Raw genomic sequence first — 12460 nt, 5'->3', positions numbered from 1 at the left:
GGCGGGGTTTCCCATCGGTCACGACTGCGCGGCGGAGGCAGCGGCACAGGGGGTGTCGCCGGCCAGCGGCCGACGCCGCGCAATGGAGGCTGGAGCGCTGGGCCCGAGCCCTCGCGTTGCTGGGGTCTGGCTCCCCTCCTCTCGCGAGGACGCGCCTCAGTAACGGGACGTCACCAGCGCGAGGGGAGGGCGCGGCGTCAGTCTCCTGTGACCTTGACTCCGCCTTGGCGCGCATGCTTCCCGCAGCGCGAGGCCCGCTGCTGGTCGGCCGTGTCCGGCCGGGTCCGGCCGCGCCGCCGGGACGGGGGCCGCGGGGCCACCGCGTGGGCTCCCAACGCGGCCGGGGAGGCGGGGCGGGCGGGCGGAGCAGCGGGAGGGCCCGGGAGGGTCACCAGGGCGCGAAACGCCACCGCTTTTCCCGAAAGCGCCGGACAGGGCGAGAGCGCGAAACGTGCGCAGGGGCCTCTGTGCTGCAGGCTCGCTTCTCCTCTAAATGAAGAAAGTTCTCCCGCACAGGACATCTTCCGGCCTGTCCGCGGGCCGCAGGGGCTCTGCGCTCAGACAGGTGCGGGTCACGCCTGCCTGCGTGCAGCTGCGTGCGGGCCGCGGCCGCCGGGCCCAGGGCGCGCCGCGAGGCCCGGGGAGGGCCGCTCCGGCCGGCGGAGCGTCGTGCCCGCGGCGGCGTAGCTGTTCGCTCAGGCCGGCCGTCCACCCTGACGAGGACGCAGTGGTCAGTGCGGCCCCAGGGGAGCGTCTGCGGAAGGTTTGGCTGAAAACCACCTCATCGCGTCTATTGACGACAAGCAAAGGCACGGATGCGGGGTGTCCGCCGGTTCCCCACGCAGACTTAGCGGTCGGGGGGCTTGTTCCCAGTTCACCGTCATGCAAAGCAAGACTCTTAGACTGACTCATTAAGGTGTATTTTTTAAATAAGTACGTCATGGGAACAAAAGTCATTTCTGGAAGTTAAAGATATACTGAATACTAAATTACAGCCTTTGACAAACACGTTTTAATTTACTTTCAAGTACTGGGAGGTCGTACTAACTTAATGGGATTCACATTTACCAGTTAAAAGTGAGCGCTTCTTGGTATTAGCGCAGACGTAACTGCACTGACCCCTCTGTGTCTTTTCTCCCCTGCAGGCTGTGCTTTGGAGGTATAAATTTTCTCAGCTTAAAGGCTCTTCGGATGATGGCAAGAGCAAAATCAAGTTTTTGTTTCAGAATTCAGATACTAAACAGATTGAAGCAAAGGTAAACCCATTCCATCACATACACCACCTCTAACTGCGTTAATACCGTAAGAAGCAGCAGGGGAGACAGTTTAGGTGACTCCAAAGAGGGGAAACACACATCCTCTGTTTGCCTTGGAACACTCCTCGTGGCCAAGAGGATGAATTCACCTTAAGATTTGAATGGCAAATTTTCACTGAAGGGCATAAGAAAATAAATTACACACAGCACGTTGTGTGTCTTAGTTTTAATTTCTCATTTATTAAAAATAGTTTCAGAAGAGATTCATCAAATGTTATAGGCAGCAATTTTTGAGCAGGGAAAGGAGCAGTCTTAAAAATAAATGCGCGAGCCTGACCATCGGTGAGTTACTGGCCTTCTCTCAGTGAGGGAGGGTGATACCTACATGGGCAGCACTGAAAATACCAAATTAAACATGGAGACGGTTAACAAGAAGCGGTACCATCTCACCACGCAGAACAGCGGGCCTGCTGGTCCTGCTACAGAGCTGTCTAGCTGTGCTGGTGCACAGCACAGCCGCCAAGATCGTAAACTGCGTAAGATTAAAACTAGTACAATTGCTAACTATTTTATAACTTTAATAACTGCACCTTGTGAGGAATAATCAAAAGTACCATCACAGGAAGAAAGCAAGGAGGATGCCCGTGTGTCACATCACTGGACTCACGGGACCGCGTGGCACAAGGGTGACTTATGGTTGAAACTGATGTCATTTGAGGATTCAACACGTCCTCTGTTGAGAACATCACTTTTTCTAAATGAGGGAGTGGGCAACATGATCCAGTGGAAAGAAAATTAGGAAGCATTGCCCTGGGCAGACTCTCTTCTTTACCGTGTCCTAGCTCTGTTACTTGACGCAGTTTACCACCAAATCTATGACTGCTGCTTTGCAGGGAAAGTATAAGGAATAAATACCCCTGGGACCCGGCAGATGGAAGACTCTCAGCAGATCACTTCATCTTTAAAGAATGCACCACAATGACTAAGGGGGAATTTTTAAAAAATACTGTAGTAGTAAGAATGTGAGCTTCATAGTTAAAGCACGCTGACATCCACACAGAAATATGTTGCCCGTTACCTCGGGTAAGTTATCTGAACAGCCTCAGCGTCCTCCTGTGTCAGATGGAGATCATGAGCTCCATGGTTGCTGTAAGGATAAAAGTGCACGCACTCTTTTCAGAAGATTTGGAGAAACCAAAATACTTCCATGACGTGTTCAAAGACACCCTAGAACTGGCAGAAAGTTACGGGTAGGGAAAAAGTGGAAAGGGAGCTTGTGCCATCAGCATGAAGATCGGATGAGATGAGTCCACAGAGGGACCCGTGACCCGAAGCAGATGCAGGAGCAGGAAGGAGATGCGGTGCATGGCCTCCGTTCAGAGCCCTCTCCACGCACAGTCGGAATCAGCGAGCAGTGCGAGTGGGCACCAGCGCAGTCGGGGGGGTTTTATTTGGAAACTCTCTGAGCTGACGGGCTACCCCATCCCCCCCCCCTCCACGAGCGTGTGCTGAAGCGGGGACTGTGAAGTGCCAACCCCGTGCTCTGGCTGTGAGCGTGGACCAAGCTCTGAGTGCCCGAGGGTCTCCAGAAGTGACAGCAGCCCGCGTTCGTAAGACAAACCCCCAGCTTATCCTCAGTCACGATTTTTCTCATCTTCAACTGACATCAGAGACAAGCTGCCTTAAGCAGGATGTACGTTAACCACCTCAGGGTGCTTAGAAAGACTTGCAGCTAGTTTTTAGAAACTAGCTCTTATGAAATAGAATATTTAGTGATTTTATGAAGTATGAATATCATAACTGATAAAAAAAAAAAAAAAAACCTCTATAGCACAATAGAAACAGCGAAAGCTGGAAACTACAACTGCGGGGCCCTCTCAAGGCGCAGCAGAACAAGCCGCTGTCCCACCGGTCACCGCCCCCGGGATCTGAGATTTATCCTTGGGTTTTGAAAGTCTGGGGACAAAGTTTAGTTTCTTTTTCACAAATCAAAACTCAGTTTTCCCTTTTGACCAGGAAAAAATATGTATTCAGTTTGGGGGGACTTTTCGGGTAATCTGTCTATTTCTCCCACTTCCACTTTCTCTCTCCTGCTTGGCGTGAACGCCAGCTGCCGACGCGCGGCTCCAGCCTCTCCCCTCCTGTGCGCTTTGTCTGAGGTCTGCAAGGGCAGTGCCTGTGGAGTAACTAAAATTTCACAGTGTTTCGCATATCCCCACAAATGACCCTGAAAGCTCCATCAATACTGATTTTGGAATTACAAATAAATTTTAGCAAGTAGGTAAACTTGCAAGTACAGAATCTGCAAAAAAGGATCTACTGTATGCGGGAGCAAAAAATCCTAAATAGTCAGTGTGTCAAAGGTAAAATCACAAGATTTTAGGAACAAGGATGCCTGCTCTCACTCCTATTCAGCATCGTGCTATGTGTTCTAGACGCAACAGGCAAAAAGAAAAAAAGTTAAAACTACCTTGAGTCACACGTGCTATGATCTTGTATATTGAAAAATAATAAAGACCCCTCTGAAATACTGCTTTAATAAATCGGTTCAGCAGTGTTTCCATAGAGAAAATCAACACACAAGTGCCACTTACATTTATATAAACTAGCGGTAAACAGCTCCCAAATGAAACTGAGAAACAGTTCTGTTTTCAATAACACCTAAATGAATGAGAAATTTTTATTAGGAAAACTAATAAAAAAGTATACGGAAAATGTGTATATGGAAAACATAACATTGTTATAAGAAATTAAGAAGATTTGCATAAAGGGGAAGACATCCTATTTTCACTAATCAGAAGAGAATATTGCAAAAAGGGCAGTTTCTCCCTGAATTAAACAACAGATTCAATTAAAAAAAAACCTTTCAAAATATCAGCTGCTTTTATTATGTAAATTGAGAAGCTAATCCTGAAACTTCACAAAAATGCAAGGAATCCAGAATAGTGAATACAGAAAAATAAAACAAAGTTGGAGAATTCACACTTCTTGATTTCAAAAGTTACTACAAAGCTGTGGTAATCAAGAGAGTGCATTGATTACTCTGGCATGAGAGTAGACAGGGATCAATGAAACAGAGCTGACAGCGCTTCCCCCTAAAAAACCTGTCACATTTATAGTCAGTTGATTTTGGACAAAACTGCCAATGAAGAAAAAAACTTATTTTCAATAAATGACACAACAACCAGACAGTCTCATGCGAAAGAATGATTTTGAAACCTTGTATCAAATCATAGAAAAAATTAAGACAAAATAGATCTTAGACCTAAATTTAAGAGCTAAAACTAAAAACTCTTACAAGAAAACATGGGATTATATTTTGCTACTTTGGCTTAGGCAGTGGTTTCAGTGGATACCAAAACGTGTGTGTGTGTGTGTGTGTAATATGTACACACACACACACACGCAAACACACACACCCCCTTAAAACCTATAAACATAACTGACCAATGGGAGAAGATGATATTTCCTGATTCTGTGACTATTGCTTAAGCTTATGTTCTGTGTTGTCTAACGTGATGAGAACACAAATTGAAAAGGCACTGGCATTTTTCCTTCAAAGTAATATGCTTGTGGAAAGTTGCATTTGAAATGGTCATTTAAATATTGATTTTAACAAAAAATCAAATTCTATTGATATTCACATGACATAGCCACAGACGTTGCTTTAATAACATTTCTATTTCTATCACAGCAATGAGTGATAGGTTGTGTAAGAAGACACTTCTAGAGATTTTAGACAAGAAACATCTTGTCTTAGACTACAGGTTATGAAGAACTGTATCTTCTCAGGCACATTTATTTAGTGTTATAAAACCGTAACTACAAACGTAATACACAGTTATTACTAAAACTATTATTGTGAAATACGAATCCACAGGAAGCTGGAGAGCTAGGACAGAGATAGCCCACACGTCCTTCATTCAGTTTCCCCCAGTGGGTGTGTCTTGTACAACTGAGTCACAATGCAAGAAACAGGAGCTTCACACTGAAGCAGTACGAGTGTAGCCCTGCGTCAGTTATAGCAGATGTAGACTTGAACGCCCGTGTCCACACCAAGCACGCAGCCCTCCCCCTCGTGCTGCCCTTCGCAGGCAACCACACACCTGTCACTAGGTGGGATTTTAATATTGTTGATTTGAAATTTCATTCTTTCTAATATAAACATTTAATTATATAATTTCTTTCTTAGAATTGGATTTGCTGCATTCCACAAATTTTGACATCTTGTACTCTCTATTTTCATTCAACCCAGTGTGTTTTTAATTTCCCTCAAGGCTTCCTCTTTGACAGATGGATTTTTTTTAGACGTGTGATGTTTATGTTCTAAGTATTTGAAGATTTCTGTTATATTTCTAGAAATGATTGCTAGTCTGATACAGTTAGTCAGAGAACATACTCTGTATGATTTCACTTTCTTTCTCTTTTTCTTTATGGCCCAAGATACGAGCTCATCTCAGTTACTAAACTTGTATAAGACAAAATAAACTTTAAGGCAAAAATTGTCCCTAAAGTAAAGAAGAATACTATATAATAAAAAAGGGTCAATTCAACAGAAAGCTGTAACAACTGTAAATATATATGCATCCAACATCAGAGAACCTAATAGATAAAAAATATTGACAGATTGGAAGGGAGAAGTCGACAGCAACACAGCTATGGTAGGAGGCTTCATTCAGGCAGAAAACCAACACAGAAGCAGCTGACGTGAACAACGCCACAGAGCAAACGGACCAAACAGACATAAACAGAACAGCTCATTCAGACTCTTCCCAAGGGCATGGAACATTCTCCAGGGTAGATCAAATTGTTAGGTCACAAAACATGTCTTAACAAATTAAAAAGATTGAAATTAAAAAAAAAAGTTCTTCTTAGACCACACGTGGATGAAACTAGAAATCAATCACAGAAAGAAACCAGAAAAATCCCACAAATACATGGAAACTAAGTGACACAGTCTTGAAAAAAATCATTAGCCAAAAGGTGAAATTAAAAGGGAATTTAAAAAAAATATCTGAGAGAAACAAAAATGAAAATTCAGCATACTCAAACCTATGGGATGCAGCAAAAGCACTATTAAGAGGGAAGTTCCTACATTATAAAGAAAAAGAACAAACCAAACCCAAAAATTATCATAAGGAAGGAAATAATAAAGATTAGTGAATAAATAAATGAAATAGAGAATAAATAAACAATAGGAAAAATCAGTAAAATTAAGTTGTGTTTTTTGAAAAGAAAAACAAAAGTCAGAAACTCAGATAAAGAAGAAAAGCTACCTAAATAAATAAATTCAGAAGTGTAAGAGGAGACATTGCTATGGATAACACAGAGAAAATGGGTGAGGGACTAGTATGAACACCAATGAACTGGATAACCTGGAAGATGGATAAATTCCTAGAGACATAGAAACTAGGAAGACTGAATGAAGAAGAAACAGGAAGTCTGCACAGACCCGCAGCAGCATACTTAACGGATCAGAAGATTAACAGACCGTTGGGCTGACTGGTCAGCAGGTAGATGGACAGACAGACAGACAGACAGACAGAGATGTACAGCATGTGTGCACACACACAGTGGGACAGTATTCGGCCTTACATGAAGAGGGCATCCTGCTGTTTGTGGCTTGGGTGGAGTGGAGTGAGGTCCTAATAAGCAAGTGGAGCAAAATAAGCAAGACACGGGAAGAGAAACACCGTGTGACCCGACCTGCATGTGGCGTCTGAAACAGCCACACACAGAAGCAGAGGGGAGGATGGGGGTTGCCAGGGGCTGCGGGGAGGGAAATGGGGGGACGTTGGTCAAGGGCACAAATTTCAGTTTTGCAGGATGAATAGGGAGCTAATGTACCTGTAATGACGTAAGTAGCAATATTTTTTTTCTTTTTTTCACTTTTTTTTAACATTATTTTATTGAGTTATGGTCATTTTACAGTGTTGTGTCAAATTCCAGTGTAGAGCACAATTTTTCAGTTCTACATGAACATACATATATATTCATTGTCATATTTTTTTTTTGCTATGAGCTACCACCAGATCTTGTATATATTTCCCTGTGCTATACAGTATAATCTTGTTTATCTATTCTGCATATGCCTGTCAGTATCTACAAATTTTGAGCAATATTTGTATACTTGAAATTTGCAGACAGAATAGATAAAATTAACCGTTACCACTACACACACAATAGCAGTCACAGAGGGAACTGTGTTAATTAGCTTAATTAGCTCGATGTTGGTGCACTTTTTTACAATGTGTGTATATATCAAATCATCAAGTCATACACCTTAAATACATATAATTTTATATGTCTAAGATGTCATAATAAACCTTACAAAAAATAAAAAGATAACTTGGGCCAATGTTTTAAATATGGAGGCTATTACAATGTTTCTTTTCTTTTAAAGATTATTTTTTAAATGATAAAATGGTTTAGTAAGTGGACTCAGACCTTGTTATATGTGTTAAGTAGACAATGTTCAGTGACACACACTCTAGTAATTCATAACACATTCCCCAGCCACAGGCAAACACATAACAGCTCGTGCTCACTTAGCAAGAAATGCGATTGTTTGGGGAATGTGATTGAGTGCCCATATGTATTAGAAGATTAAAAATTCTAAATAGTATTTAAATTTTTGTTGTGAAAAATCTCAGAAATACTGAAAAAAAAGGTCATGTGGATTTTCATGGATTTAGGGGAGCATTCTTGGGTTTTGGTGTTTTTGTTGGGTTTTGGCTATGTAAGGACAATGCTACAGTACAGAAGTCTGCTGTTTTTTTCTCTGAAAGCAAAAAATTCATAAACTCTCACTTCATTACTCAGAAAGCTGAAAAAATTTCCCATCTGTGTTCTAAAGCCTCATTAAACTTTTCAGAACTTTTCTAGTTCTTCTAGAATGGTTCCCAGTTGAAGTTATGAGCACTATTGTAGTTGTTTGACAATTTATAAAAAAGCTCATTTTATTGTTATTGGGTACTTTAAAAAATAAAGGTTTATTTATTACGTTAATACACACTCGAATGCATCAAGGATCACTAACATATTCTCATAGTTGTCCGTAACACATTTTCTAGGTTAAAAATACATATGTATATTTAGTTTACTAGTTCTAATGTTTTTATTATCTTTATGTATATGTATTTTATAGTTTGATATAATATGGCCAGACAATCCTCTGACTTCAAAACAGGCTGTCTTCTAGAAGCATGGTTGTAGCTTTATTTATTGAAATTCATGACCATTCCTCCCATGGAAGCATTGTTAAAATATTTCCTAAACCAGTGTATACAGCATATTAATCCTAAATTACTGGATCTGTGGCCTGGCAGCCAGTGGAGTGCTTTGTGTCCAATAAGAGAAAGAAAAAGAAAATTGCTTTTTTATTTAGTGGAACAGTGCAGAGTTTGGAAACATTTTAAATAGACTTCTTTCCCCAAACCCTTGCCGACCCCCAGTCTCCATGGCCTCAGAGACATCGTGCTCCCAAAAGAGACCTTTCATGTATATTATGGTTTAGTAAGGCTCAAATCAGAAAGTGAGGACTGAGTTACAGTAATGCTCCTTTCCAGCTCTGCTCTGTAAAGCTTCATTTTCTCATTATAAATTGTGGATAAAAGTGCCTGCCTAAAGGATTGCCCTAGGGACACAGTGTTCTGTAGTTTGAAGGCAAGAACTGAATATATAACACGATGAATGAACATTTTGCATGCTCAGGCAGTGTCTGTCAAAGATCCTACTAAAGAATTCGTGATGTGCGGAAGTTTGCCTTTTGGAAGGGAATGACCGGTAATCTGCATAAATGCCCATCTGGCCTTTGAGGGCTCACCAATTAGGAAGCTTAATATTCACAAAGCTGGGTGCGGATTTGGGACGAAGGATCTCCCTCCAGTTCGAAAAAGAAGGAGCCGCTTCTTACGTAGCCTGCTTTTCACAATTTCTGACTCTTTCTGGCATCTGGAACCAAAAGTTTTCTAAAACTCCCAGATACTTCTCCCCTCCCTACAAATTCTGCAGAGCTCCAGAGTGTCGATTCCGAGGAGGCAAGATGAGGACGGGGCAGGGCTCCCGCTTGGCGATGCAGGTCCCTGTCAGCGTGTCTGGTGATGCTTCTCACCACAGAAGAATCGGGGGCAGCTGGAAACACGTCGGGGGAACTACGTCCATTTTTTATCGGAGTTAACTTCCTCGGAGCTCTGGAAATTAACCAGACACTTGCAACAACTGCAGAGCGCTTACTAGAAACACAACAGGTGCATTTGGGGAGCTTTGTGGTATCTCATTAGCTGGAACTGATGCTAGTTGGGTCTACTGCGCTTGAAAGACATTGTCCGGCTGTGACCTAGCTGCCTAGTTATTTTCAATATTTTTAAGGAGATTTTTTTCGTTTACGTAACTCGTTCTGCTTTCCCTTTCAGGAGCTGGAGTTTTCAAACCTGTTCGCCGTTCTTCACTGCATTCACTCGTTCTTTGCTGCCAAAGTGGCTTGTCTGGACCCTTTCTTCCTGGGCAGCCAGGCCGCGGCGTCCGCTGCTTCCAGCTCGGGGCTGACGGGCAAAGCCAAGTACGCGACCTGACGGCTGCGCTCGGCTTCCCGCTTGCCGCGACCTGTGAGCGGGACGGAACGGTGGCCACTCGCTTCCCACGCTGGAGAAGCGAGCACATCACCGAGGCCACCGCAGAATCACATGGAAACCGCAACAGAAAAAAGAAAAAAAAAAAAAAAGAAGAAGGTCCTGCAGATCCCCAAGGCACTTGTGTCTCGAAAGGCTCTGCAGCCCCCCTACAGGGGCAGAGGCCCTGCTCCCCCTCGGGGACGCGCCCCGGCGCCCCGGCCTCAGGCTGCAGGCGAGGGACGCAGCGCTCGAGGATGTAGGTAACACACAGACTGTGAGGCACCTGTGATAAAGACAGCGAGCGGCTGCTTCGGTATTTCAGGTGCGCCGGCCCGGGTCGCTGCGCGGGGAGTGACCTGAAGGCAGCAGGGAGACCCGCGCCAGGACCCGCGTCTCAGGAGGGCGCCTGCACCCGCCGGTCTGGGTCCCTCCTTGTGTTCGCATCCCGTGACCTGACACTGGCATCCGGCTTTGTCTGGTTGTAAAACACTGCTGAGAATTGCAGACGGGCAGTTCCCTCTTGCCCGGGGCAGACGCGCGTGCAAGGGGCGGTTTCCGCCTTGGGTCATTGACGCCGAGTGTTCCTTCGCTAACGTGTCGGTTTCATTACGAACGAAGGACGCGTCCGTGACCACTTGCTCTGTCCTTCATTTAAGGGGATTGATGTTTGCCCTGGGACTTACCTTCTAGCTAAACTTTCAGTGACCCCCGGAAACTTTTGTACAGAAAATAGTATCAACACATGTGACGTTGGAACAGTTCTTTGCAGTCCTATCCCTGCCTGTCAGTCCTGGACCAAAACGTCCCTAGAAAGCATTCTCAACGCTATCACTTAGGTAGATGGCATTTTCCCATTTTAGTTACAGTTTATGAAAGAATAAGGTGAGATATGAGAATAAAATTTAAAATGTCTATTTGGCCATGTCATAAAAAGGAGTTCCCTAGCACCAAATGAGCTGCCTCGCGGGTTGTCTCAGGAAAGTCAAAGTAAAGAGGGAGGGGATTTGGAAGCGCTGGAGCTGCGCACACGACGCGCGCCCCAGGTGTGACCTAGCTCTTCCTATAATGTTGTCTGTCCTTCGCTGCAGCTCTACTGAGATCTGCTTTCAGACTGTCCCCTGCCTACTAAGAAAGAGAAAAGCTACCTTTTTGTTAACACATGCTTTCCCAACTCACCCAACATTGGATATTCCCCTGGGAAGATGACCAAGTACCTAACATGGTGGTTTGAATTTTCTTTTTTAATAGAAAGGAAAAAAGTCACTAAAGAAGGAAACAGATGATGTGTTAAAAGGACACATGAACATTATAATTAAAAAGTAAACATCAAACGACTTCCATAATCGTTATCAGTTAGTCACTCAGTTTGCACCTGACTGACTCTTAAGCACATTAAATTGAAAAGAAAACCTGGGTGAGGGTTAAGTTCGATCGAGGAACCTTATGAAAAGAGCCGTGGCAGGCTGGACAACATGCAGTGTTCATGCAGTTTGACCATCAAATGAAACACATGTCCCTAATTGGGATAACACTACAGAATTATTGCTATGTTTTGATCAAACATAAGAGTCATTCTAAAACCAGAAGCCCACCAAAAACAGGCCACTAGTGAACTCAAGGGGCAGTGGCAGACAGAGGCTCAGAGGCTGTGGTGGCCAGTTCATTGGAGAACCTCTGTGGCTAAGCACAGTCGCCCCCAGTGTGCCCTGCGTAGGGCAAGTCCATGTGTCCTAGTGTGATCAGCAGTCTACAGGCTATACGAAATGGGCTAATTAGCCTAAAGGAAAAGAAATAGTTCTAAATCTTTATGTAAGTGTAATGTAATCACTAAAAAACAATGTCAGATTTTGTAAAAGCTCCATTTAAAGAATACAAAAAGGCATTTAATTAAACACCTTTTTTGTTGTATCATAAAAATCTTCTAGCCTGTGCTTGTGTGTATGAAGGACAAGGTGCACAATGAGCTACGTCTGAGTGTGTATCTTCTTGTGCAAGATACACACACACATACACATATATGTATATACAGAATGAAATGCTAGTCACAAATTATATAGAAAAATATATTTCAAATATATACTTAATATCCTTTAAATTTACATTGTAAATTTTAGCTTGAATTAAAATTTATAATACTATCATATTGTGTTTATTTTTGATACTTTGGGAGAAAAAAAAACCACAGGTCTAAATTGCTGCTTAATACAATTAGTGGAGAAGCCACTTAGTATAAAAATCTTATTTTGATTTTCATCAGTTAGCGAATAACATTTAATGTTTTCAGTCACAGAGCAACAATTAGGCACTGTCATTTGTTACAACTTGGACTACTTGAATGAGAAAGGTTAGAAATGAACCAAAATACTCAGATAAATCTCTATTTCTCGTGTAATTTAGGTTTAGATGCATGAGGTCTAGTCATCAAATCCTAGTTTGTACTAGAGCACATTTTCACAGCAGAATGCCTGATAGCGTGTATCCCTGTTCAGTGCCTTGGTATGTGTGTGTGTGCATACACATTATACATACATATACACACATGTATACACATGTGTATATGTATATACACCACAGGTCCATTCTAGTGTAAAT

General features: G+C 43.1%; 1 protein-coding gene across 1 annotated transcript in view; it reads left to right on the top strand.

Annotated features, from left to right (window-relative positions):
- SNTG1 (syntrophin gamma 1) overlaps positions 1-11794 on the top strand; it is a 357968-nt gene extending 346174 nt beyond the window's left edge. Inside the window, exons 19-20 of the mRNA XM_032469883.1 lie at positions 1146-1256; positions 9671-11794. Coding sequence (XP_032325774.1) covers positions 1146-1256; positions 9671-9829 — 270 coding nt within the window. The 3' untranslated portion in view covers positions 9830-11794. The remainder of the gene's footprint in view (positions 1-1145; positions 1257-9670) is intronic.
- The last annotated feature ends 666 nt before the right edge of the window (positions 11795-12460 follow it).

This window comes from Camelus ferus, chromosome 29 (genome assembly GCF_009834535.1).
Source record: "Camelus ferus isolate YT-003-E chromosome 29, BCGSAC_Cfer_1.0, whole genome shotgun sequence".
In the NCBI taxonomy this organism is placed as follows: domain Eukaryota; kingdom Metazoa; phylum Chordata; class Mammalia; order Artiodactyla; family Camelidae; genus Camelus; species Camelus ferus.
This window is presented reverse-complemented; position numbering and strand designations above follow the sequence as displayed.